Source organism: Neurospora tetrasperma, assembly GCF_000213175.1.
Source record: "Neurospora tetrasperma FGSC 2508 unplaced genomic scaffold NEUTE1scaffold_1, whole genome shotgun sequence".
NCBI classification, from domain to species: domain Eukaryota; kingdom Fungi; phylum Ascomycota; class Sordariomycetes; order Sordariales; family Sordariaceae; genus Neurospora; species Neurospora tetrasperma.
In genome coordinates this window covers 4380065-4405779 of record NW_009799099.1, presented here as the reverse complement: position 1 = coordinate 4405779, position 25715 = coordinate 4380065, and the positions used below count along the sequence as shown (strand labels likewise).

Here is a 25715-nt window from a genome sequence, read left to right as displayed (position 1 = left end):
TTTTCTTTTTCATTTCGTTTACATGCGTTTATGGATTTGGCGTCAGGGTCGGAAAAGAGAAGGATTGTTAGATGGCTACGATCATACTCGAAGCGGAGCATGTGGGAAGCCCATACCACAAAATACATTATACCTCGAAAAGCCATCAAGAATGATACTCACTACAAATTGTTTTACAGAACAACTACCAAAGCGAGCGGCTTGGGAACCCTCCCCTGCATAAACCAAATTACCCGATGCCCTTTGACCATATGATCGTACTGAGCTACCCTATAACTGCTTTCAATACTCTTGTCCGAACCGTTCGGCCAAAATCATCCGTTTCTTGAGAGCCACCCATTTCTTCAAAATCAGCAAAACCTTCTAGGCTGCCGCAATTCCCTCCTCAGCCTTTTCAACCTGCTCTCCGGGCGCCTTCTCCGTCTCACTTTGTGTCAAACACTTCCTCCTCCACTCCCAATACCCTCCCCGAATCTTATCCCACTTTTCCGCCAACCTCCTCAAACACAGATCCGCCTTTTCATTCTCTTTCTTCTCCGCATAAATCTCCGCCAACAAATCCAACGCATGCGTACTTTTAACCTCTTCCTCCTCCTCCCCTTCACCCAACTTATTCACAAACTCCTCCACAAACCCCTGCACACTTGCCAGAGGCTGGCCGCCCTTCACCAACACGCCCCGCATGTAATTCCACGGGCTCTGGTTCTGCGGCGCCAGATACACCTTGTTCTGGGCATACTTCACCTCTCTATCCACCAGCTCCTGGGGCACCTTTTCATCCTTTTCCGTCGCCGCCTTGCCTGGCGTCGCATACTTTGGGTTCGAGAACACCAAAACGAACCGGTGCGACCAAGCACTGTTGTTTCGCACGTCCTCATCAATCATTTTCTCAATCGACTTCAGTTCTTCCTCGTCCTCCCACATCCCCAGCTTGCCAACCAGCCACGAGCGGTACGACCAGACGTGATAGTTCTTGGTGTCTTCGGACAGGATGGCGATGAGGAAGTCACGTTCTTGTTTGGCGAATTGGGCAAGAGCGTCGGGGTCGGAAGAGATGGTGGGGTAATAGTGCTCGACGAGCAGGTGGCGGTGGTGCCAGATTTGGTAGTTCTTGAGGTTGGCGAGCGCAACTTCATTCAGCCACTCGATCTCGTCCGGGATGGATAGGTCCAGGGCGAAGATATTGGCGGCGCGGTAGAGCCAGACGGTGTAGTGGGCGGGGTTCATGGCGATGATGTGCTCAGTTAGGCGAAGGCAGCGAGGGGAGTACTCCTTTGTGGTCATGACGGCGCGGAGGTAGGACATTGCTATTTTTGTTGACAAGAATCAGCTTTGATCATGACCTGATTGATGGGGAGGGGAAAGAAAGGAAGTGTGTAACATACCCTCAGCATACTCAGCCGGATAAGTGATTGCCGCCAGCGCGCCCTCGGGCTCCTCATGCGGAATAGGAACCACATCCTCCCACTCCACGCTCTCAGCCAACTTCCCCGTGATAGCGCCGTACAAATCCTTCTTGAGTGCAGCCATCTTGCTTCGTCTGACCTTCTCTTCGTCAATCTCTCTTTCCGTAACAATAATCTCCCGTCCGGACCTTGCGTCGACAAACCCTCTCTTCTCACGCTCAACGTTCTCCCGAAATACTCTGCTCGACACTTGGAGCGCTGTCAATGCGATCCGCTTCCTGAATCGCTCGTCGAACCGCTCGATCGTGTAGCTGCCGACGTCGTGGCCGTTCCGATCAGTGCCCCAGGTAGTATATGGCTCCGGCTTGTGCTTGAGTCCGCGGACGATTGAATTAGTCCCGTTGACGGTCCACCAGATCTCCTTGGACGCTTTAGGACCGAGGAGGCACGAGCGGCTGGCTGCGGGCAGGCGGTTGGTCAGGTGTAGGAGCTGGTCGCAGATCCAGCCTTTCTGGTCTTCTTTGGAGAGTCTGCTAAGTCCTTGTTGCCGACGGGCAGCTTCGAATGGACGGGTCTTCTCGAAACGCTGTTGGCTACGTTCGAGTACGGTGGTAGGTTCTGATGGTTGCGATGCTGTTTGGCTAGTAGTATTGGTCGTGGTGGGATTGGAGGTGGTAGTCGCTGGAGCTTTGACAGGAGAGGACCGCCCCGATTAGCTACCTTTCCAATTATTGTACCAACAGCCACATAAGCTGCAAACAGAAACAGGGAGAGAAAGACAAATAAGATCTTTCGAGGTCGAGTACCAAAAAAGAAACTTACTTTCGGTTGCTTTGGGCTTTGTGGCCGCTTTACCTTTGGGCGGCATCGTTATGAGGTGGTTGCTAAGGGGGAAATGGTGGGGTCTTAAAGCGGAACGGGGACCTTGCTGAACGCATTGATTTGCGGTCGTCGGATTGCAAACAAAGTGACGAAGGACGTCAGAAGCCAGTGGCGCATCAAACAAAACAATCGCAACTTGCAAGTAAGCACAATACTTGACATGCACGGGATATCATGATCCCCTTGGTACCTGCAAACATCGCTTGCCGCTTTTTTTTCTTATTTTTCTTCTTCTCTTGACGTTCCTTCTACTTATTCCAGAAAGATGCCGTTGAAGCAGTCCCTTGTTACTTCCCCGTCACTTCACCTCTTCATGACCTCATCGCCACTAATCTTCTAATATACACCCTCATTAAATAAGTAATGCTCATTACGTAGTAATCATTCCATCTTCGCGTCCAACAAGAATAGAGCGCAATATGTACAACTGAAGTGAGGAAGTCTAATAAGGGATCTGCCTCTTGCCAGCTCGTTTTAGGTATCGTGGGGGGGGGGGGGTCCGGGGAGAGAGACCCTCAACACCATGATGCCCGTCTGTCATCCCTTGCCTGCACACCGACATGGGGGACTGACTCCATTAACGTCCCAAATCAGCTCAGCCCCCACACTCTCTAGTCCCGGTTCTCAACCCTCCAGAACTTCCAGCCCTCCCGCTCACCCCGGTCGCCATGTACACCGACAAGTTTCTCAAGCGCCTCGTTACTGCCCGCACTGAGGAACTTCTCAAGGTCAATCTCCATACCGCCCTCCTCATCCTCGTCCATCCCGTTCTTCAGCACAGCCGGCCAGAGCACGCCAACACCGTCGCTACCGAGTGTTGTCTCAAACTTGGAGTACCCCTCCTCGTCCAGGCGCTGCTCCAGCTTATCCAGCTTCTCGCGCGGCACTCCCGGCCGCAGCAGCGTGATCGAGCATCCGCCACCACCCGCACCAGTGAGTTTCGTCCACCCGATACCCTCATGGTCCACGAGCTCGCGCACACGCTCCAAGCGGGGGTGCGACACGCCGAGTGACACCAGCAGGCCGTGGTTGATGGTCATCATCTCGCCCACCTTGCTCAGGCTCTCCTCGTCCTCCGTGTTGAACCCTTGTTCCTCAATGAGCTGCGCAGAGCTTTGCGTGACCTGGTCGATGGCCGTCAGGATGGTACCCACCAGCTGCGGGTGCTTCTTCTTCAGCGTGGCCACCTTGGCGACCTCGTGCGCCGTTGACTTGGCCGTCCTGGTGTCCACGAGGAGCAGCGGGAGCTTAGGGAAGTCCCACAGGGGGCGCACAGAGGGCGGCTGGTTGTAGTCTGTCCGTTGGAAGACGACCGCCTTGCCCTGTGTTGATACTGTGTTGTCCACGCCCGAGGGGTTGCCGTGAATGAACATCTCGTAGACAAATGCCCACCGGTTGATGCGCTCAATTTGTAGCCTGGCCTCCTCGGGAGGTTGGTCGGGGTGAGGACCGGACAGTGTCCGAAGCTGGAGCAAGAGCGCTGCCGACAGGCAGACGGCGATGGTCGCGCTGCTGCCCAGGCCGGCTCCAATGGGGATCGTCGAGCGCAATGTGTACTGGCAGCCAGGAAACGACTGCGAGCCAAGGGAAAGGAACATGTAGAGGAAGGAGCCGGCCGAGTTCTGGTGCACCTTGCGAATGTCGGCGGGCTTGTCTATCGAGACATCGGCGAGGAAAGGTTGTACGGCGTCAACGAGTTCTTGGTCAATCTCGGTGACGAGACTGTAGTAGTACTTCTTTTTCCCTGGTTGTTGGAAGATCTTCCATGGGAGCTCGTCGATATTCCACGAATGATTGAAGTCGATGTCAGGGAATTTCAGCGTTACAGTTCTCTTGGACTTGGAAAGCGTGTTGACGAGCAGGTAAGATCGCAGCGAGATGGCGGCAGCAATCGCAGCCTGATGAAGAGGAACAACCGTTAGCCTCTGGGAATTATTACCCCCTTTTCCAGCATCACCATGACCTAGGCGCTTGATCGACATACCTTGCCGTGAACGACTGCGTGCTCTCCAAACACAATGACTTTTCCCGGTGCTGAGACCATGAACGTCGGCATCATGGGACTGGACTTTTTGCGTTCCATTCTCTGTCGTATGGGTGTTACCATGCTGTTGATAGGAGAGCCCCCGTTGACGTCGCTGCTGGCGCTTTCTTCAATGGTCACTCTGAGACCATTACTGGGGTTTCCGTTGACGGCTTCGCTCGCATCACCATTTACGGGTTGATTTCCCTGCTCGGACTCGGAATGAAATCCATTGACTCCGTTGTGTTCTTGCTCCGCCATGGTCAGAGGTAGTTTTCTTTGTGCGTATGTTGTACGTAATCGACCCGAGCGTCCCTCGGTCTGTGTTCGGCGACACCAATACCAACAATGCTAAGCGGGAGGGGCTCTTCGGAGAGGGGGTCAATATACGAATCCGGCGCAATTGGGTGAACCGTGGAATCGCCAACAAGATGATGGCTGAGTACTAGCTCACGTTGAGGTACAACTGTGCCGAGGTGCTGGTATGATGAAGAGCGAGTTGGCGTAAGGCAACCGAAGCTGCCTAAATAGGTAGAGATGTGTAAGATATTGAAGGCCTAGGGAAATTGGGGGCTCAAGACGACAGATTGGTCCTAAAGCAACTGAGGGTATCGCGGCGTAGGGATGCTGGTAAACAAGCGGGCGAGATGGAGGTTGTTGATGTACTGCCGATCTTTTTCTAGCTCGAGTCTGCAAGGTCCAGATGACGGATATTTATGCGGAGGCTGCGAACGAGTGCGATTGGTGTTCCTGATACGCCAGACGACCACAAGTTACACAAAATGACAAGTCCCAGGATGTTTGCGATGGAAGTAATCTTGCAGACGTGCCGTGTTGAGGTTGCGCAAAGTGAGAGTTCGAAGGCGGCGGGCGCTGTCACGGTGTGTACAGACTTGGGTTGATTGGGTGCCGAGGGGTTGCCAACTTGAGATTGCAGCAACTGCGGCGGAGAAGATGTACCCCGTTACGTGGGGATAGCAAAGCCAGAGGCGGGGAGCTGTTATGTACTCCAGCAGAAGAGGGTCAGTGGGCTTTGATATCTCGCTCTTTTTTTTTCTTCTTCGTACTCTACGGCAATGGTGCCTGATACTATTCTTCTTTCTCCTGCTGTCCGTTACGCCCAAAGCTATCTGCGCCTAATCAGAACTCTTTGCTGTTGGAAATCTCAGCCCACACGCCGAAGCCGTTACATACTTTCCATGCTGAAAAGGGGTTGTCATCATGGACTTTGATTGACAGGGGTGGAGGCTTTTAGCTTTGGATTTCCTTCTCACGGCCGCTGATTGGCGCTCTCTGGCTTCTCAACGCGACGCTAGCTTCCGGTGAACTGGACAACGCCTCGAACAGGGAGGGGGGAGCACCGGGAGATCACAGAACAACAGGGGCTCAGGACAAGGGGAGCTCTGCAGTTCTGCTCCCTAAGCTCCTCACTCAACTGACAGCTGCCCCATCGTCAGTTGAGTCTAGACTGCAAAGGCGGCGCGTGGCATCACCCAGAAACTCGCTTGGTCCAGGACAAACATCAGGCAGGGTCTTGGAGAACAACAAGAAGCTTCAAAAGTCCAAATCTTTGCCATAGCTTTGAATCCCAATCGACATGCACTACGTCGGATGGTCACCTGAACTTTCCCTTGTCTCGTGGGTTTGTTAGCTCATTCCTGGCTACCTCTGGGGCCTTGATGACAGTCTCATTATTGGGTGGTGGGTTCGACATGTGTGTCGAAGTGCATACATGAGTTGGCATCATGCACCGAAACCCGAACACTGGCGATGCCCGACTCTCTCAAAGATCGTGGGGCCATTTCTCGTCATGTATACGACATCAGCAGGGATTTGATTAAGACTGTTCAGAGAGTCGCAAGAACAAATCATCGCATACAATCTTTCTATCAGTGTTTCTTCTTACATATATCTAGCCTCAGATGACGGCCGGCAGAGCCTCTATTGATGTTGTTTGAACGATAGGGCATCATAATGATTATGTTTTTGGGGAAGTGGGAGCGCGGATGGCATGATCTCTAAAACAGGCGCATATTGTCTACTGTGTATGGTGTCCCAACTGTGCCGCATGATTACGAATTTGGAGGTAGCCTAGTTTGCGTTTCGTATCGTCCCGAATGAGCGAGTCCGAATGAACTACAACCATCACACATAAAAGTTGTGTACGGATTCAAGTTTTGCTGCATTTTGAAGCGTTCAGACCGCCAAGCTCACAACCTGGCTTAATCACTAACGCAGAACATATTTCGAAGATGACTGTCACTGAAATTGCCATCATCCGCGTATACGCCGGGATCACCGACTCTACCCTCCGAGACACCTTCAGCAGGGCCATCACTGTCCAAGACGCATGGCACGCTCGCGCCTTTCCCGACCGCCCCTCTTCCGCCTCGGCACGGGCCGTGGCTTGTTTCCGGGGGATCGACGACGAGACGCAGATACTTCTAACAACGAGCTGGGGCTCGGTGGAGGAGCATTGGGCATGGATCCTCAGCGACGATAACAAGCAGCAGATGGAGGGCCCAGACTTGACCAAGATCATCGCAAATCAAGGGCCGCCCAACCAGCCAGGCGGACTGATCCTTTTCCACTTGGATACGAACATCTTTGGGAATAATCAGGCCACTACCGGCAAAGACGTGATTGCACTCCTCGATAGCCCGGTCATCAGCGTTGAGAGATTCTTGGTCGACACTGAAAAAAAGGAGAGCTTTGCCGCAACGCTCCAGAAAGTGGAGGCGAGTATGGAAAAGGTCGTGCATCCTCACTTGGTAAGAAGCGGGCGCAGTGTCGATCGCGAGACGGGAGGTGAGGAGTTCGTATTGGTTTCCGGGTGGTCCTGTGTCGAAAGTCATACGCAAGAGTTCGTTGCATCGTCCCAGTCTTTTCTGTACAGTCAGCTTGTTGGTATCGCTTCGTCGGAGGAAACACAGCACTACAGACGGTTCCTGTAGTGCCCTCTTTGTCACTTAGAAACTTGGTTGGGAAAATGCGCAAGTCTCGGTCCAAGAATTGGTCGCTCATGAATGTGTATTCAGACCCTCTGCAAGGGGTTGGTTTGCGGTCGGTGAGACCTTGACAACTAAAGAGTCATCGCGCTGCTCCGAAGACCTGCACCTGCTCTCGCAAGTACTCCTGTTCCCAATCCCATGAAGGTTTCCCCCGATCCGAGAACGCCGTCTTAGTTCGCGAGAATTAAATGTCCAGCACCAGAACCAGGCAGTTGAAAATCGTCATTCATTCGCTTCCCATTCGCGCCAAAGCAGCCATCAGTTCCTCATTGTCGAGAGATTTAAGCAGTCTGCTTCTTGTTGCGCTTGGCAACGTCGGCGATGGTCAGGGCTATAGTTTCGCATGTCAGTTCCATCATTTTCTCGCAACTGCTTTTTCCCGTTTTGTCCATCTCTCTCTCTCTCGATCTATTATTCGGGGGTCGGGGAGCGCGTACAAGGAGGGAGGGAAGCCTTGAGCTTCTCAGCCTTGTCGGAGTCCTTGAGAACAAGGGTGTAGAGGTACTTCTGGCAGCGGACCTTGAACTTGATCTGCTGAGTAGCCTTGTTCTTCTTGATCCGGGCGGCTGTTGGGTGAAAGCGTCTCTGTTAGAAATTCGTTCGGTTTTCGCGACGGTGTTTTCTCAGGTAGGCCCTCAGCCAAACGTACCGGAAGCGTCCTTGCGCCGGCAGATCTCGATGAACTGTAGTTGAAATCAAAGTCAGCAAAACAGCCCATTTGCACCATGCATGCACAAATTCAGCATGACGACGGGCATTTCCGTACCTTCTTGATATCTCCGATTTCCTGAGGCATTTTGGCGACTTGGTGCTGGACTTCCCGTACTTGTGGTGACGACGACAACGGAGTTCAGGAGCGTGGATGAATTTTAGGTACTATGGAAATAATTTTGTGTGGGTTTGGGTCCTGGGCGGTGCGAGTGGCTTGGTGGGGACGCGTGCGGGCAATGGGCCGCTAACGCGATGCACCCTTGTTTCCGCTGTCCGTTCCGCTAGATCACACATGCCGACGTTAGCGCAAGCTCCAAGTGTGGCTGATGCTGCACTTTTGGTAAGTGCGTCGACTTTGGCAGATGTACAGTAGTGACGCAGCAGGGAGCTCGTGTGGCGTCGACTTACCTCACTCCTGTCCAACGAACACAGCAGGCAGTCACCATTAGACCGTTTGGAACATCCGTCTAATTGCGCAGTTCGCCTTCAAGCTCGGTCGCATCTGGTCGAGGCCTCGGGAGGACACGATTCCAGTTTGTGTAATCCAGATAGTATATAATCAAAAACTAATCACGCGGTCCTAATTAAAGCTTCTTTTGTTCCAAACCAAGTGCCACCTCATCAGACAACTCAGTTAGGGCGTTAACGTTTTGTAGTAGTGCGCCTACCCCTCTTGCCTTACCACTACTTATAACGCAGACAACCCTTTTCCGAACTACTCGATATGCCCACGGCACTAGACAAAGCGTTGAGATCACGAGTGAGTACCTCTTCACAACAACTCAACATCCCGAAGAAATCATGCTTGTCGAATCTCTTCTGATAGTTTCCGCGAGCAAGAACGCATTTCTTGGTGAGCTTCTTGTTTAGCAGTCTGGCAGTCGACTGAAGCTTGACTAACCCCACATAGCGTTCGCCGGCATCGTGACGGGTGTCGCCGCATGGTCTATCTTTGGAGGCGAAGTGTTTCCTCAAGACCAGGCTGACCCAAAGGGCAACCCGGAAGAATGGACTCGCGAGGAGATGCGCAGATGGCTTGCCCTGGTGAGTTTCCAAGTTTGTTAAAAGCTGACGCACAAAACTCGAAGCTAATGTTGGGAGCTAACTTTGATGATCACCAGCGTAATCTTCATCCACAAGATTCGGACACCCGGGAGCAGTTACTGGAAAGGATCCAAGCGAACTTGAGAATCCCAAGACAGTGAGCTGGTTGTGCTGAAGAAATTGGAGGAGCCCTATAATATGTTTATACCCCTTGAAGAATACCTAGCCTGCATTTATCTTTGTTTCATGTTCTTTATGACATTGCTATCTTCATAGCAGGCTGGCGATGGTATGGTCAGCTGGCTAAAGGACACATGCTGTTGAATCCTGTTCTCCCATCGTACTTACATACTCGTGATCCCAACCACTGGATACAAGATCATAAACCGGAAACCACAGGATATGACTACATATAGACATCGGGAAATGCTCCTTGATGTCAACAGGAAACACTGTTTACGTTCGGAGATCTGTAGGGTGACCCGGCAACATGCGAACAATCCAGCGTTGCGTCCGGGTTCGCGGGGAACCTCTACGACCGGGCTTATCGATAAGACTTACCGAGCGGGGCGAGCGCAAGGGGAAGTCACCCAATCAACATGTGTAACTTCTAGTGTTCATAACTGCGCCATACACAGCAGGGTACGTAGCGTACGCCGGTACATGCCTGCAAGGAAGCTCCAAGCGGAACTGGGGCAAGGACAGGTTGTTGTTACTGTTTGTACCTTGTCTGGCATTGTGCTTATAACCAATGCGGCGGACAATCTGACACGGTCTTTTGGCTTTCATTGTTCCAACAAACAAACATTCCATTTGCGCATTCGGCGGAGCCTCTAGTAGACACGCCCTTATTGCGCGACGATGGAGTTTCTTCAGGTACGTTTTGCGAAATCCTTCTCCCTCGACATCCAAGGCGTGCACCGGCTAACATGGCACTCTCAAAACGACAGCGTCTCGCGAGGTTCCTCGACCGGCCTCTCTTTCCCTGGAAGAAGCTGATCATCGGTTTCTCTCTCGCCAACTACTTCATCGAAGGTTTCCTCGGTTATCGTCAGTATCAGGTCCTCAAGAAGACCAAGGTCCCCAAGGTGTTGGAGCATGAGGTGTCCCAGGAGGTCTTTGACAAGAGTCAGGTACGATATCCCCCAGGCTACGGGCCAACCGGCCACCATTATCTGACACACGATACAGGCATACGGACGCGCCAAGGCAAAGTTCGAGTTTTTCAGCGGTATCTACGGTCAAATCCAAAACATCTTGTTCTATCAGTTCGACGTCCTCCCGAAGCTATGGTCATTCGCCGGCAACCTCCTCGTTCGGTTCGCGCCAGCCAGGTTCTCCGGCGAAATCTCGCAATCTATCGTCTTCGTCCTGTCCTTTGTCGTCATCTCCCAGATTCTCTCGCTACCGACTAGCCTCTACCACACTTTTGTCTTGGAGGAGAAGTTCGGTTTCAACAAGTCGTCTGCCAAGCTTTGGATTACCGACAAGATCAAGTCCCTCTTCTTGACCTTCGTCCTCACGCCTCCGATCCTCGCCGGCTTTTTGGCTATCGTGCAGAAGACTGGAAACCAGTTCTTCTACTATCTCTGGGTTTTCGTCGCTGGTCTCCAGGTTGTCATGATCACCATCTACCCGATTTTCATTCTGCCTCTGTTCAACAAGCTCTCTCCTCTTGAGGAGGGTGAGCTCAAGAGCAGCGTGGAGGATCTCGCCAAGAAGCTCAAGTTCCCCCTCTCCGAGTTGCACGTCATTGATGGCAGCAAGCGCAGTGCCCACAGCAACGCTTATTTCTTCGGCATGCCCTGGAAGAAGCACATTGTCATTTACGATACCCTAATTGAAAAGAGCGAGACCCAGGAAGTTGTTGCCGTTCTTGCACACGAGCTGGGTCACTGGAAGTTGGGTCACACCACTAGCCTCTTTGGCATCTCCCAGGTAAGCTGATGCTCCTTTGTTGTCAATCCCGCTGTTTCCCATGAATTGTGACTGACAATGCACAGGCCCACTTCTTCGCCATTTTCTCTCTCTTCTCCGTTTTCATCAACAACAACTCGCTTTATGCCGACTTTGGCTTCCACACGGTGCACCCTATCATCGTTGGATTCCTTCTCTTCTCGGACGTCCTTGGCCCTACCGATACCCTCATCAAGCTGGGCATGAACGTTCTCAGCCGCAAGTTCGAGTTCCAGGCTGATGAGTTCGCCAACAAGCTTGGCTACAATGCGGAGCTCGCTCGCTCCTTGATCAAGCTCCAGATCCAGAACCTCAGCACCATGGATGCTGATTGGATGTTCGCCACTTACCACTTCTCGCACCCCATTTTGACCGAGAGACTGAAGGCTCTCAACTGGCAGTCCACTGGAAAGGTGGAGGGCAAGGAGAAGGCCAAGGACAGTGAAGAGAAGACAGATGTTGCTACTGCCACTGGGCGGGATGAGCTCTAAGTCAGTGTAGGATGATGCAAATGAGAAGGTGGATGAGGAATTGACAAATGAAGCTGAGATACGTGGGATCACAAATTAAAGGAAGTCAGCGCACTCAGCGAAGAGTGACCTACTCTATATTGCTTTTGAATCTTCTTGCTTTTGAATCTTCTATTTTGATAGACAATCTAGAGAGAATCCGGCTTTTATTACCGAACAGGACCGAGTCCCTCAACCATGAACCTGAATCTTTTTATGTAGTTAATGATCGAATTCGGGATGTGTTGTCGAGGTAAGACACATACACAACCCTAACCCTTGGCTTTCACAGTAGCAGCTGGCAACCGGGTGCAAAAAGCCCTCCCCGGACCCCGGCCGATCAATCGAACTTTGGACGGAGCCGATCCAGCAACCGCGCCCGCTCGTCGCGAACCACTCTATAGGATCCCCGAAACGCTTTGTGTTTGTCCCGGCGCATTCGGTCTCGCCCGGTCCTGTTCCACCCCCGCAATTCTTTGACGTCGACTACCACCACTACCATCATCGGCGACAACCACATCTGTAGACAAAATGTCCAGGATTTTCTCGTCGGCCCTCCAGGCTGCTTTCAAGCCGAGCGCTTTTCTTCCCAAGACTGCCACTCGGTACGCTGTTCTGCTCTTGCCTTCCCTCCCCACCCGCATGCCAAAACATGAACATAGTGACTGACTACTTCCCTGAATACAGCTCATTCTCCATCCTCCCCTCCCTCCGTCCCGCCGCTCTGTCTTCCACCCCCAGTACCATCTTCCGCGCCCCCAACGCCATCACCGCGCCCTCGGCCTCCCCTAGTGCTACTACCGGTATCGACGGCGAAGTTCTCGACCTCCTCTCCGCCTCCTCCCTTATTTCAAGTCATCCGGCGCTTAGCGGGTTGGGCTCCCAGATCCGCTGCGGCCCGCGCCCGACGATGAGCGGAGCGACGAGGCTGGTGCAGAAGCGCAGACACGGTTTTTTGAGCAGAGTTAAGACCAAGAATGGGCAGAAGACGTTGAAGAGGAGGCTGGCAAAGGGGAGGTTGAGGCTGAGTGCTTAAGTGGTTAGATGCTTGACTGAGACCCGCGGGGTGTGAATGAGTGGAAATGGAAGAAAGGAGAAGGCGGAAGTAAGGGGACACAATGGAGGGTTCGAGGAGCAACTATGTCGACGACGGCTGCGGTACCCCTGGTCTGGCACGCTGGTTTCTGTTCAAATCAGGAGTCCATGAAGCTGCAGTGATGGTCAAGGGATTGCGCTTGGTCTCCTATCATTTACGATCCGAGACGAAATCGCATGCCGAAACGCATATCGCAGCTACCTTTTCAACGACCACTCGACCCTGATAATCATGGCGACCTGGGGAGGCAGGTAATCTGTGGCCCTCTCTACTGGTACAACTGGAACCGGTCATGAAAGACTGCCAACAGCACGGAGGACCTTGGAGGGTTGCGAAATGGCCGGGATTTTGTGCCGCAAGCAGTCGATAACCAGATCAACCCGAACGGACCGCTACGAGAAACCTGTACACTATGATAAATACGACCTGTTATACCCACCACTTTTACCAGCTTTGCTTTGTACGATATTTCGAGATGTAAGATTTTCCTTTTTTTTTTCTTTTTTTTTCTTTTTAATTTTTTTTTCCTTTCTTCCACGCCTGGCGTGATCACTGTTGGAGCTAAAGAGCTAGGCAACATTGTGTTATGATTGTTCGCTCTGTTTCTGCGATACGACGCCGCTTGTTTTGGTTTGAGTTCGGCCCTTCTTGACAGTTCTAGGATCACTTTTTGCTACCAAGTGGCAGCAGCTAAGAACATACGGGCAACAAAGATCACGTCCAAACATGTTAAGGCATCCAAGAAAGTGGTTTCACCGGCGTTTCATTGCTACTATTCACAAAGCTATCTTCCAAACTTGTATTCACAAATCATGCCTCATTTTACTTTCTTATTATTCTCACATTGCAACCCTTGATGCTCCTAATTAAGGTCGTTGCTATTGACAAAATTTACATCCTCGACAACCCACTGGTTCAAGCGAGCCTCGAGCTCCTCATCACTGATGTCGTTAGCTGCGACGTTGGCTTCGGCCCTCTTCCAGTTGAAGCCGCCAGACGAGCAACCGGCAATGTCCTCGAAGTAGTGAAGGTGGTCATCGCGTTTCAAGCCGAGGGTACCGGCGTTGCAGTCGATGCTGGCATAGCCGGGGCAAATCTTGACCTGGCTGGTGGTGGGCACAGCGGCCTGGATCCACCACTCGGGAGAGGTGTGGCGGTAGTTGAAACTGATGGGAGGGAGACGGGGCACGGGGTCATTTTCGTGGGTGACGCGGTACTCGTCGCCTGACTGGGTGGTGGTGAAGGCGGCGAAGGCCTCGTTGCCGACGCGGGGCGAGCCGAAGGTGTAGAGGTCGGCAGTGTAGCCGGCCTTGCGGAGGTAAGCGGCTGCGACGGTGGCGACGGCACCGCCGAGCGAGTGGCCGGTGATACCGATGCTGTAGCTGGGGTAGGCGGCCTTGGCGGACTGGACGGCCGCGGTGACCTTGGTCGCAACCTCCCTCCAGGCCGTGTAGAACCCGGTGTGGATGAGGCAGCCGCTCACAAGTTCATCGCAGGAGGACTTGACGAAAACGACGCTGGACGGGTGTCAGTTGAGGTCCTGATGTGGTACGAAATACAGACTCGGTGTTCAACTTACTCGGTAATCCAGTTGCGGACTGAAGAGGATCCTCTGAAGGAAACAGTGATGACCTTCTTGACAGGGTCCACCGAGACCAGGCCGCGAATATCAGTGGCGGTACCGCTTCTACTTTATTAGTCTTCATTGTCTCGACTCGGTTTGTATGGGGTCTCTTACGCGAAAGAGGCAACAGTCACGGCCTTGTTGCTGACTAGGGTAGGGCAAACGTTGTTGGAGCAAGCGATCAAATCGCCAGCAGCGTTGTTGCTGTTGCAATAGCTGGTGGCAGCTTGCTCAGCCCAATAGGAGAGCTTGGAAAGCTCGCTGCTGGTGACAACGACTGGACAAGGCTTGTTAGCTTCCGGTCGACATGAGGAAACGCTGGGGTCGTCGTGGACTTACATTGTCTCTTAGCCATATTTGGGCTCGTTGAGGGCGCGGCTAGACCGGTAGCCGCCAAGGCGGATGCCAAAAACAGAGATGCCTTCATCTTGAATGAGAGAAGGGGTTATTCCAAAGAGAAGACAAGACAGTTCACGGGATCTGGCCCTTGTGAGAATCAGGAGGAACACTGAGCCTGTGCCTGCTGCAAGGGGAATGTGAAAAGGGAGGCGGCGGGCATGTCGTGATCTTTATACTCAACACCATCCCCATCCAAGAACACAATGTGGCCGTCCGTCGAGGAACATTGAAGAGGGGAACAAAGATCCCTTCCACAACGCGGCCCTCTATGGACCCAACCAGCCACCCAATCTGCTTACTCCCTGCTCCTCCCTCCCCGATGTATCGCCAGCTAAGATTTTTGTCTCAATTCTGCCACAACGATGGAGGGCGCGGCCAGGATCGACTGGGTAAGGCTTGTGGACATCGGGTCAGGAACACGGCAACTAACAGCCAAGGAATGCGGAGACTAATTTTAGTTTGGCTAAGCGCAAAGGACCGAGCACCAGATTTTCAATAGAGCTATGTAACTATTGGAGAGGAAGTGGGTGCAGGACAAGAGGCACACCTCTACACTAGGGGGTTGTCGGAATAGATGTGCTTCCCGTGTATCATCTCCCGAACCTCAGCCTGGGCGAGAACACCACCGCCCATTTTGTGCCCGTTCCCTGATGATCATGGAGGGGATCATCCTCTGACTTTCCCTACAGGGACTTGGAGGCACGGCGGTCTGGTGGTTAGCACAGCCGCCAAGTGATATAGCTTCTGTGGACTACCTATGTACGCTGGGAATGAAAGGAGACCAAGGAGAGGAGGCCGCTAGAGGAGAGTGGACTGAAAAGGTTGTAAGATGTGATAGAGATCTGTGTGATGCAGAGAGCAGTGGACGAGTTTTGTTCAAGTGATCATCCTGATACTCGTTTCGAAGGTTCCCCTGCTGTTCTAAACTGTACATTAGGCCGGGACTATCCAAGAGAGTCCAAGACGGTAGTGTAGTGCAGTGTGCTGTACCGAGATCGCAGCCACGTGCATGGTGAGGGATCAACCTTGACCAGATCGGGCCGTATAAGTGCAGGGCTCGGCTACCGTGTCAGGGTAGTCTGAGTGGTATTCGTGCTGGAGACTTTGAGAAGTGTACGTAATGTGGTAGCGTCCGCGGATCTGAGTATGCGGCGTGATCAAGATGACGGTTGAGCAGCCCCAGATTCTGCACAAGGTGTGGTCGTTTTCTCGGCGCAGTGTACTGTTTGGGAATACTTGGTGAAGAGGGAAAACGCGGAGGAGAGAACGACGCTTCGGCACTTGACCGGCCAAGATTGAGAAAAGTGAAGTGTGAAAGGGAAAGGACGTGAATGACAACCGCCGTTGACGGATACCACCTCACTCGAGAGTCCAGCATCCAGACAAGGTAACCCCATCCCGTGGGCGATCGGGAGATGGGAAAGAACGATGCAAGATGCAACAAGAGAAAAGATGACCAACCAGTCGAGTCATTTTTATTGGAAGAGGAACAACCTCCGGCACCTCAATGCCCAACAAGACGCTGTGTAAGCGGAAAGTGCTCCTTCCTTATCAGGTCATCACTTCGCCGCTTAGATGTTGATGTTGGTGCAGAAGAAGGGCAACGACTTCCGTTCAACAAACTTTCAAGCCTCCGCGAACACTGCAACTGCAACGAACGCCCCGCAAACCACGACTGATCATTGGTGCCCAAACGAAACCCTGACGGAGGGATGATATCTGGTCAACTAAGGTAAGTAAGCCGCCGAAGAAGGCAGAGAGTTCAAAGAAGACTGGATGCTCTATAACAAATGTAATAAGGTATGTGCCGTCACGGTTAGGTTCCATGTTATTATGTGCAGATGACTGACGCGAAAGAGAAGGAAGGACAGACGGCACTTTCATCTCACGCCAAGCACCGTTGTTTCTAGTTAGCGAGAGTGCTAAGATATCCATCCAACCAGACTAGTACTTTCTCTACACTACACCGAAGGTCAGCCGACGAGAATGGATCCTGGGACCCATCCAGCAGGCTACCAGGGGCAGAACAAGCAAACACAAGGAGAGGGATAGTGGTCTGAGGAACCTCTAAAATCCCCAACGACCGTCAAATTCCCAACAACGACCTTCACCACCTCCACAAGTCCGTCGAACCCCTTCAGGGCTCATGGTGGATATTCTCGCTCATATGAACATCGGGTGCGCCATCGCCGCCTCCATCATCTATCTGCCTTGTTCATACAGAAGCTTGCGGTCCTACACCCTCTTCATCATTCAGCTTCGACATCGCTTAGCCAACCCGCTCCCACACCACACTATCTCAGGCCTCATTGACGTATACCTCCCCTCCTCGTGCCGGGCAGGAGTTTGGTCCGCACCCAGTCGAGCCTGCAGCGCACTACATCACCACCGAGGACAACCACCCCCAAGACTTCAAGCGAAGAATTAGGCGAGCTTAAAGTCAAGAGCAACTGCGCCATTGTGCTGCTGCCCAACTCAAGGCTTCTCTGGTTCAAGAGGTTCTTCCGTACGCAAGTGTCACGGCGGCGCGTCCCCCGCCCCCTGCTGCTGTCCACCCACTGCCGCCGTCAAGTCAAGGCCGCCGTTACCGACCAGTAAATCCCTTGCCCTGTTGCCCCAGGCCCAATCATATCCCTTGCTTTTATCGCCGTTATGTATTTCTCCGCATAAGGGGATCTCTGCTGTACATAACTCCGCTCAACAGATGCCAGATGCATGGAATGGCTAAAAAGGGGCATTCCTCCGGTGAGGAACCTCCTCCGGATCGCAACGTTGGCCAAGCATTTAGCTTGCTGCTTATGGCTACCAGAGAACGACATTGACACAAGAGACCTATTCTCAAGCGGGGAGCATCTCAATTGATATCTCCCTCTGCCCTTCTCTCGATTTTCAGTGGAAAAAAAAGAAAGAAAAAAAACACGCAATTTCATCGGAAGAGCTGGCAACCTTCACAGTGGTTAGTGCTGCTACAGTGGTGGAAACATAATTACATACAAGCTTGGTTGTCGAAGGAAAACCAGGTGCTTGTCGGACAACACTTGTGCTCATTTTCCTGTTCTGGACACCGTCAGTCATATGTTTGTGTTCACGATGCACAGCAGATGGGCAAGCGAACGGGTGGTGGAACGTGGCGGCAAGGTCCGACTCGCCGGACTCCACGCATTTGCTATGTATGGCAATCCGGCCCCGGTTAGTTATGCCTTGTGTCTTATTATGCCGTACAGCCTATTCCGTCGCCATGTCTATCCTCGCTTGCTATACGAAATCCTCCTGCCTTTCTGGGGGGTTCCGGGTAGAAGAACTTGTTCGTTTAGCACTTGGCTTCAACTCTGTCGATAAGAGATCATGGAATGTCCCATGGTCTTATTCGTGGAACCTTGTCGATAACCCACCTGGCCTCTCTTTTAGTAAGGTGGAAAGGATGGAAACACGGTACCGAGAGCGGTCAAGGTATGGCCAAGGCGGCTTGAAATGGAGGCATGTGAACGCCGTCTATAAACTGCTCTTGCGATTTGAACAGACTCCCTTCCAACGGGTCGCTGTTCTTGAGCTTCCTTTCCTTTCGGGACGCCTTCAAGTTGACGAGTATTCCAAGTTCCGCAAGGGCATTTGTTGAGATGGCTGTCCGATCGAACTTTGTGTGGCTCACTCTCGCCTTGAGCCTTTCCGACCTTAGCTGTAATGCAAGTCCAGTGCGACAAAGGGCGGCCGTCCCAGATGGCTTCTATGCGGCTCCTTACTACCCAACGCCATACGGTGGCTGGGAAGATTCATGGAAAGATAGCTATGCAAAGGCGCAGGCACTGGTGGGCAAGATGACACTAGCGGAGAAGACGAACATCACGGGTGGAAGCGGTATGTTTATGGGTAAGTCCTCAGTCCAGCATACGAGTGTCGAACTGAGTTTGAGCTGACTGTAATATAGGGTAAGTAAATTCATCAAGACGGTTACCGAATTACTCGAGCACTTCTAACCAACGCACCAGCCCTTGTGTAGGAAACAGCGGTAGTGCATACCGAGTCGGCTTTCCTCAGCTTTGTTTGCAGGATGGTGCTCTCGGTGTGGGCAACACGGATCATAATACGGCATTCCCAGCTGGTATCACCACGGGAGCGACGTTTGACAAGGACCTTATCTATGCTCGCGCAGTGGCTATTGGCAAAGAATTTCGCGGCAAAGGAGCCCACGTTTTCCTTGGTCCCTCGGTAGGTCCCCTAGGTCGCAAGCCACTCGGTGGCCGCAACTGGGAAGGCTTCGGTGCCGATCCCGTTCTCCAAGGTATTGCCGGTGCCTTGACTATCAAGGGTGTCCAGGAACAGGGTGTTATTGCTACCATCAAGCATTTCATTGGAAATGAGCAGGAGATGTATCGCATGTACAATCCGTTTCAAGCAGGATATAGTTCGAATATTGGTAAGTGATGTGCGATGGACCGTCAAGTGTACAGTCGGATGTTGACCCAATAATTGTAGATGATCGCACCCTGCACGAGCTTTACGCAAGTTGCCCACCGAACATTCCCGGGATTCGCAAAGACTAACATAGCGCTCCTAGTTATGGCCATTTGCTGATGGTGTCCACGCCGGCGTTGGCGCGGCCATGACATCTTACAACGCCGTCAACGGCTCGGCTGCTTCTCAAAACGCCTACCTTATCAACAACTTGCTCAAGGATGAGCTTGGGTTCCAGGGTTTTGTCATGTCGGATTGGCTTTCTCACATTTCCGGAGTCGCATCAGCACTGGCCGGCCTTGACATGAGCATGCCTGGAGACACCCAAATACCTCTATTTGGTGGCAGCCTCTGGAAGTTCCATCTCACAGAGGCGGCGTTGAACGGCTCAGTGCCAGTGGACAGGCTTAACGACATGGCGACCAGGATTGTGGCCCCTTGGTATCAGTTCGGCCAAGACAAGAACTTCCCAGCTGTTAACTTTCACTCATACGTATCGAGTGAAAAGGGACTTCTATATCCAGGTGCTGTTCCGGTCTCGCCCATTGGTAAGGTTAACTGGTTTGTGGATGTTCAAGCGGATCACGGCTCGGTCGCACGCCAGGTCGCCCAAGATGCCATTACTCTTCTGAAGAACGACGATAATTTCCTGCCCCTTTCTACCAAGTCATCCCTCGGGATCTTCGGCTCTGATGCTCGGGTTGACCCTGCTGGCCCCAACGCTTGCGGAAGCCGCGCCTGCAACAAGGGCACTCTGGGAATGGGCTGGGGCTCCGGCGTTGCGAACTACCCCTATTTTGATGACCCCATCACTGCCATCAAGAAGCGGGTCGAAAATGTCAAGCTCTACGACAGCGATGACTTCCCCCACACACTCACTCCTTCGCCCACTGATGACGACATTGCAATTGTCTTTATCAACTCCGCCGCGGGCGAGAACTCGCTCACCGTTGAAGGCAACCATGGTGATCGCGACAACGACAAGTTCTCGGCTTGGCACAATGGAGATAAGCTCGTCCAGAAGGCTGCGGAGAACTACAAAAACGTCATAGTCGTTGTCCACACAGTCGGCCCCCTCATACTCGAGCCCTGGATTGACCTGCCCTCCGTCAAGGCGGTCCTCTTCGCCCACCTTCCCGGCCAAGAAGCCGGCGAATCGCTCGCCAACGTTCTCTTCGGCGACGTCTCACCCTCCGGCCACCTCCCCTACTCCATCACCAAGAAGGAGAACGACCTCCCTGACAGTGTAACCAAGCTCGTCAAGGAAATCATCGGCCAGCCCCAAGATACCTACAGCGAAGGCCTCTACATCGATTACCGCTGGCTCAACAAGCAAGGCATCAAGCCCCGCTATGCCTTCGGCCACGGTCTGAGTTACACCACCTTCAACTACACCGACGCCCACATCAAGATCGTCAACGCCCTCTCCTCCGCCCTGCCGCCCGCTCGCCAGCCCAAGCCCTCCGTCGCCATCCTCTCCACCGAGATACCGCCCGCTTCCGAAGCCTACGAGCCCGCCGACTTCTCCAAGGTCTGGCGCTACATCTACTCCTGGCTATCCAAGTCCGACGCCGACAAGGCCTATGCCGTCGGTACCTCTTCTTCTTCTAAGTCCGGTTCCCAAATTTACCCCTACCCCGAGGGCTACTCGACCGTGCAAAAGCCTGGTGTCCCTGCCGGCGGCGGACAGGGTGGTAACCCGGCCCTTTTTGACACCATCCTCGAGCTGGATGTGACTGTGCAAAACACTGGTTCTCGACACAAGGGTAAAGCCTCTGTGCAGGCGTATGTCCAGTTTCCCACGGACAGCGAGTACGACACGCCTATTATCCAGTTGCGTGACTTTGCCAAGACGAAGGAGTTGGGCACCGGAGAGAGCGAGACGGTTACGTTAAGGCTGAGGAGGAAGGATTTGAGCGTGTGGGATACGCAGAAGCAGAATTGGGTGGCTCCTGGTGCCTTGGGGGCTAATGGGAAGAGTAAGCGGTACATTGTGTGGTTGGGTGAGGGGAGTGATAAGCTTTTCACTAGGTGTTTTAGCGATACTTTGGTTTGTGAAAGGGGGGTTGAGCCACCTGTTTGAGAGGAGAGGGTTGTTTAACAACCCCTCAAGCCGGAGAGTAGACTCCTTGACGCGATTAATTCAATTCAACGATCATAGTCCGCAATATACCCTTAAGTTGCCGACTGAGACAATGCCATGCCGATACAGTAGGAGAGCTTCCATAGCAAGAAGGGTATAAGGAGCCGTGAAATCATAGCAGAACAAGCCATGATGCAAAGTAGCCCAGGGGATAAAAGCATTGAGTTCATCTCTCCGTCGACATCCCAAACCGAGTCCATCTCTCCGTCGACATCCCCAACCGACATTTAAGTCTGAACAACAGTATGTCTGTAATATGCAACGTTGTGATCCAGCAATCATATAACCAAACTTCTCGACCTTCTCATCAATTAGTTACCTTCCCAGAAAGCCTGACTCTACCACATCAGTAGAGACAAGATTATGGGGGTATAAGGGATGGATGAATGAAGGACAGGGCAAGGAGATTAAGAAGAAGAAGGGAAAGCCTTTCGGTTGCAAGGTGTGTCTGTTGAAATTCAAATGAGGTAAGGAAAAATTGAAAATAGAGAAACCCGATATACTGAAGGAAGGATCATTTCATACTCGCCACTCTTCTTCCTTCTTCTTCTCCTTCTTCTTCTTCTTGAGCTAGTCATATCCTTTCCCCTACAGTCAAGCAGTCTTGTTTCCTGTTACTCCTTCGTTTTCTCGTATCCTCATAACCATCATCTCTTGACTTGCTTTTATTCACTCTCCTCACATTTCCAGGAGAACGAAGCTTACTTTCCAGGCTTTGTGCAGACCCTTGGCTTCTTGGACGTTGAGAAGCCGTGCAACCAAACAATCCAAACCCCATAGTCAAGGCGGCCGCAACATTGCGATTGCTATGACTAACATGTTGACGGGTATAGACGTGTGCCGTGTTGGGCACATTTGTGTATAGTACGCTACGCGTGCCACTTTGTATGATATTTCTCCTCGTCTATACTTTGGCTAGGTCTATTCTATGTTCCATCACCTAATTGATGCGCATATTGAGTTCTTCACAGTAGATAAGAGCGAGTGATTACCTCGAACATACACCGATACTAGATTTCCTTTTTTTTTTCCAGTCTGTTTTTCTACACTTGAGCACCTTGACGGCCACCACCAGGGCTGACTGAGTGAGTGAGTATGCTCATGACCTAGCATCCAATCCGTCTCCTACCATAGGTATTTCGTTTCTCGTCACACCCGAGATATCTCCTCCATTCAGACTCCAACTCCAACGCCTTCTCCGCATTCTCCTCATTATCTACCATAGATCCCTGGATTCTCCAACTCCAATCCAAGTCAATCTCCTCTCACCCGAATGTAACCGAACCCCAACCAACACTGTCGTCAGTTAGCCAGCCCCTTTGATGGAACCGTGAAAACAAAAGGTCAGATGAGCCCATGATGCATTGTGGCGTCCACACATTTTCTTTTCGCTTTTTTTTTCGCTTCTCTCTCGCTTGTCTGTCACGTGTCACTTCGCTCCGTTACGAACGGCATGCAGATATGCAGACGGAGGGAGCACGCAGAGATGCACAAGGAAAGAACCAACAACGGAAAACCCTTTTTTTTTCTTTTGTTTTGACAAAAGTCTGGAACGCTCAACTTCTGATGCAAATCTAGAAGCTTTGCAACCTTCTCGGATCTTGGTACATGTGTGGAGGGCAATGACAACAGCCTCTTTGTTTCTTCCTTATCCTTGTCTGTTGCCTATGTCTCACTTGAGCAGCAAAAAACAAAAAACGCTCGCGAACTGCGGATTATATATACAAGCCGGTGCTAAGCTAGTTGATGCTATTATAACTGTTGTAAAAGGCAGGGTGTGATGGATTTTCAACATAGAAGATGAGTGTGGACGCGAAAAGGTAATGATTACCATTATCAATACACATCTATTTTGGGTGATGCTTGATGTGTAATTTGTGAAGTAAAACTGTCTTGGTCATGCTGTTAAACCTTTGCGTGCAGAGTTGTAGATGAATTGATCGCGCCTTTCGTTCTGGTCTAATGAGAGTTGAGATAGGTGGTAGGTATTGGCAAAAGCGAAATATTCTAAGATAACCCGGCAACGCTTCGATGGTTTGAAGACTCTTGATGTTGTTGTTGTTGTTGTTGTTATTGTTGTTGTTGTTGTTGTTGTTGTTATTGTTGTTGTTGTTGTTGTTGTTGTTGTTGTTGTTGTTGTTGTTGTTGTTGTTGTTGTTGTTGTTGTTGTTGTTGTTGTTGTTGTTGTTGTTGTTGCTGTTGTCGTTGTTGTTGTTGGATCTCCTATAGTTGATATTCCAGCCTGGCATGTCATGTTGTTACTTCGCGGATTGGCTTCTAGCAACAACAATAATGAAGAATGAAATATAAGTCGAGTCCTTGTATCAGATCAAGACTCGTCGTCAAACCAGAGCTCTAGTACATACCGCGGAACACATTCCGTAGATGATCATCGGTTGCCGTCGATGATCCTTCGCGACACCGAATGGATCGTCGGTCGTATACTGTGCAGGTGATATTTCATCTCGATGTCTTGTCACTCTCTATGTAATGTCAAGGCTGTAGTATATCGTCTCGTTTCGCCGGTTGGTCATGAAGATAAAGACCTTCCGTGATATTTTCGCGACATTTTCACTTCTGGTAGTTTAGCCTGCAGCTGTTTAGTCTTTTTCATTCTTCCGATTTGTTTGTTTGTTCGTTCGTTGTTAGGCCAAGATTCTCAGGGTCTATAGTCCCGAACTCCCTGCCACTCCTGCTGACCTTTCCTGTGGTACAGTACTGTATCACCAATCTATCTAATTCTAAGGGATCCCGATGATGTAAGTTACCTTCCTTCACTCGTTTGTTCGCTCTCGACTTGAGCGAGTCCGTTAAATGACTTGCGAAGTAGTTACTGCGTATCTCCAAGTCGATAGTAATCTCTCCAACGGGTAGTGTACAATATAATGTACAAACTTTCTACCCGGTGCCCCTCTCACAAACAATGCCACTCTTGGCAATAGGCAAATGGTGTAAGCCAAGCTAAGCTATCCGTGGCTGTCGGTCATTCAGTCATATTGTCCGTTAGTCAATGTCCTTCAAAGTGGATTCTCGTCAGTTTCGGTCGAGCTTCGATCGAACCCAACGCAGGCGGACCCAGTCTGGATCGCACACCGTATCGATGTAAAGCACAACACTGATGCCAACCGGCGTTCTTTGCACCACCTGCTAACAGAGGAGAAGACCATGCGGAAAGTGCCCCGTAGGTATTCCCCGTATCACTCGTGTCTCGTGATCCTATCCGTACTCTCATTTTGTGGGCGTCCGGTATATACAGATCCTAGGGACGGGGCCCTGGGTAGCTAGTTTTGGTCCAGGTCCGGCCAGGCCCATCATCAGGGCCGGGAAGGGACAGGTTATACGGAGCTGAAAATGGGTTGTTCATGTTATGTCATGAGAAGCAAGGAGGAGGGATGAACCTGACTCGCCTGTTCTGTTCCTGGAGCGTCTGACTCTGGGGAGGGAGTACAATTTGAGACGGAGATGACGCCGAACGGAGACGGTGTGAATGTCTGGGTTGGATGACGGCGCAGACAGAGAGGACCAGGGCCTGACACAGGGTCAGCCGGTCGCCGGTGAGCTGTGGGCGGACTGGACGGCTGGAGGCGGGGAGGCTGGAACTGGGGATTGCTACCGAGGCTGCCAAGCTGGAGATTTGATTGGGGAAGCTTGAGGAAAACGGTGAAGAAGAAGAAGACCACCGAAGAAAGTGGGCTTGAGGCTCTGAACGGTGCAGTGATGGTGATAAAGAATGATCTGTTGGTGTTTGGCACTGTGGCATCAGCGTCTGCGGGGCAGATCCAGAAGCAGCAGAATGGAAAGCTTGGCTTTTGCGGAGGATCGTGGGGTTGGCCGCCACTGGAAGCGGGGGAGGCAGGGAGGAGAAGAAAAAGATCGGTGATCGTTTTTTTTTTCTCTCCAATTTCTTGCATCCCTACAGCTTTTTTTTTTTTTAGCTTAATTTCCTTGTCGTTCGCTTGCCCGTGGATAATGGCACTTGCTTGCAAAAGCCCTTGGCTACCGACTGGTACATCCAGGCGAGCCGGGCTTCACCGCTCTTGGCATCAATGGGGAAGTCCCTTGAAGAAAAAGATTGAAGAAATGCGTGGTCGTGATGTTCGCTCATTTATCGATCGTGGGTTCTGGCCATAATCTCGTGAATGATGACCATTCCACACAGTTAATGCCTTGCTTCGAACTTGACTGGATCAAAACTGACCCCTTCTTCAATGTACCGGATTTCTTTGTTTTTGTTTACTTTGTGATAACGAGACTCAGGGGTGACAAGAGCTAGAGCACAAAACAAAACAGAGCTCAAAGACATAAAAAGAGCGACTCCAGAAAACCACATCATCAACCAGCAACCGTTTCAGATATCCCAAATCCACAATGTTCAGGAGATGTGGGTAAGCATTTCCGAGTTGTGGATTGGTTGATTGCTGCCCAGTGTCGTGCTGTAAAAAGTGGCTTTCGGAAAACG

General features: G+C 51.7%; 10 protein-coding genes across 10 annotated transcripts; 5 read left to right on the top strand and 5 right to left on the bottom strand.

Annotated features, from left to right (window-relative positions):
- Window positions 1-6: 6 nt before the first annotated feature.
- On the bottom strand, window positions 7-2290 carry NEUTE1DRAFT_144524 (uncharacterized protein; the record flags this gene model as incomplete). Its single annotated transcript, XM_009850082.1, has 3 exons — window positions 7-1307; window positions 1386-2087; window positions 2229-2290. The coding sequence occupies 3 exons, from the start codon at window positions 2272-2274 to the stop codon at window positions 364-366; spliced, it is 1692 nt and encodes a 563-aa protein (XP_009848384.1).
- A 452-nt stretch (window positions 2291-2742) lies between these two features.
- On the bottom strand, window positions 2743-4794 carry NEUTE1DRAFT_144523 (uncharacterized protein; the record flags this gene model as incomplete). Its single annotated transcript, XM_009850081.1, has 2 exons — window positions 2743-4186; window positions 4273-4794. 2 exons carry the CDS (start codon window positions 4570-4572, stop codon window positions 2900-2902), a joined length of 1587 nt encoding a protein of 528 aa, XP_009848383.1.
- Window positions 4795-6563: 1769 nt separating this feature from the next.
- Window positions 6564-7357, top strand: NEUTE1DRAFT_77192 (uncharacterized protein; the record flags this gene model as incomplete). The annotated part of the gene is made up of 1 exon (XM_009850080.1): window positions 6564-7357. One exon carries the CDS (start codon window positions 6564-6566, stop codon window positions 7263-7265), a length of 702 nt encoding a protein of 233 aa, XP_009848382.1.
- Window positions 7358-7603: 246 nt separating this feature from the next.
- Window positions 7604-8118, bottom strand: NEUTE1DRAFT_135248 (uncharacterized protein; the record flags this gene model as incomplete). The annotated part of the gene is made up of 4 exons (XM_009850079.1): window positions 7604-7653; window positions 7760-7888; window positions 7972-8005; window positions 8089-8118. The coding sequence occupies 4 exons, from the start codon at window positions 8116-8118 to the stop codon at window positions 7604-7606; spliced, it is 243 nt and encodes an 80-aa protein (XP_009848381.1).
- Window positions 8119-8834: 716 nt separating this feature from the next.
- On the top strand, window positions 8835-9238 carry NEUTE1DRAFT_34631 (uncharacterized protein; the record flags this gene model as incomplete). The annotated part of the gene is made up of 3 exons (XM_009848763.1): window positions 8835-8886; window positions 8944-9077; window positions 9155-9238. The coding sequence occupies 3 exons, from the start codon at window positions 8835-8837 to the stop codon at window positions 9236-9238; spliced, it is 270 nt and encodes an 89-aa protein (XP_009847065.1).
- Window positions 9239-9896: 658 nt separating this feature from the next.
- NEUTE1DRAFT_120293 (uncharacterized protein) lies at window positions 9897-11709 on the top strand (the record flags this gene model as incomplete). Its single annotated transcript, XM_009850078.1, has 4 exons — window positions 9897-9953; window positions 10028-10210; window positions 10269-11015; window positions 11081-11709. 4 exons carry the CDS (start codon window positions 9939-9941, stop codon window positions 11522-11524), a joined length of 1389 nt encoding a protein of 462 aa, XP_009848380.1.
- Window positions 11710-11912: 203 nt separating this feature from the next.
- Window positions 11913-13084, top strand: NEUTE1DRAFT_58499 (uncharacterized protein; the record flags this gene model as incomplete). The annotated part of the gene is made up of 2 exons (XM_009849062.1): window positions 11913-12147; window positions 12230-13084. The coding sequence occupies 2 exons, from the start codon at window positions 12074-12076 to the stop codon at window positions 12576-12578; spliced, it is 423 nt and encodes a 140-aa protein (XP_009847364.1).
- A 355-nt stretch (window positions 13085-13439) lies between these two features.
- Window positions 13440-14841, bottom strand: NEUTE1DRAFT_58496 (uncharacterized protein; the record flags this gene model as incomplete). Its single annotated transcript, XM_009849061.1, has 4 exons — window positions 13440-14155; window positions 14218-14325; window positions 14377-14539; window positions 14602-14841. The coding sequence occupies 4 exons, from the start codon at window positions 14687-14689 to the stop codon at window positions 13501-13503; spliced, it is 1014 nt and encodes a 337-aa protein (XP_009847363.1).
- Window positions 14842-18278: 3437 nt separating this feature from the next.
- Window positions 18279-21196, top strand: NEUTE1DRAFT_98412 (uncharacterized protein; the record flags this gene model as incomplete). Its single annotated transcript, XM_009850077.1, has 4 exons — window positions 18279-18532; window positions 18648-19037; window position 19103; window positions 19217-21196. The coding sequence occupies 4 exons, from the start codon at window positions 18279-18281 to the stop codon at window positions 21194-21196; spliced, it is 2625 nt and encodes an 874-aa protein (XP_009848379.1).
- Window positions 21197-23353: 2157 nt separating this feature from the next.
- Window positions 23354-23649, bottom strand: NEUTE1DRAFT_135241 (uncharacterized protein; the record flags this gene model as incomplete). The annotated part of the gene is made up of 2 exons (XM_009850076.1): window positions 23354-23479; window positions 23623-23649. 2 exons carry the CDS (start codon window positions 23647-23649, stop codon window positions 23354-23356), a joined length of 153 nt encoding a protein of 50 aa, XP_009848378.1.
- Window positions 23650-25715: the final 2066 nt, after the last annotated feature.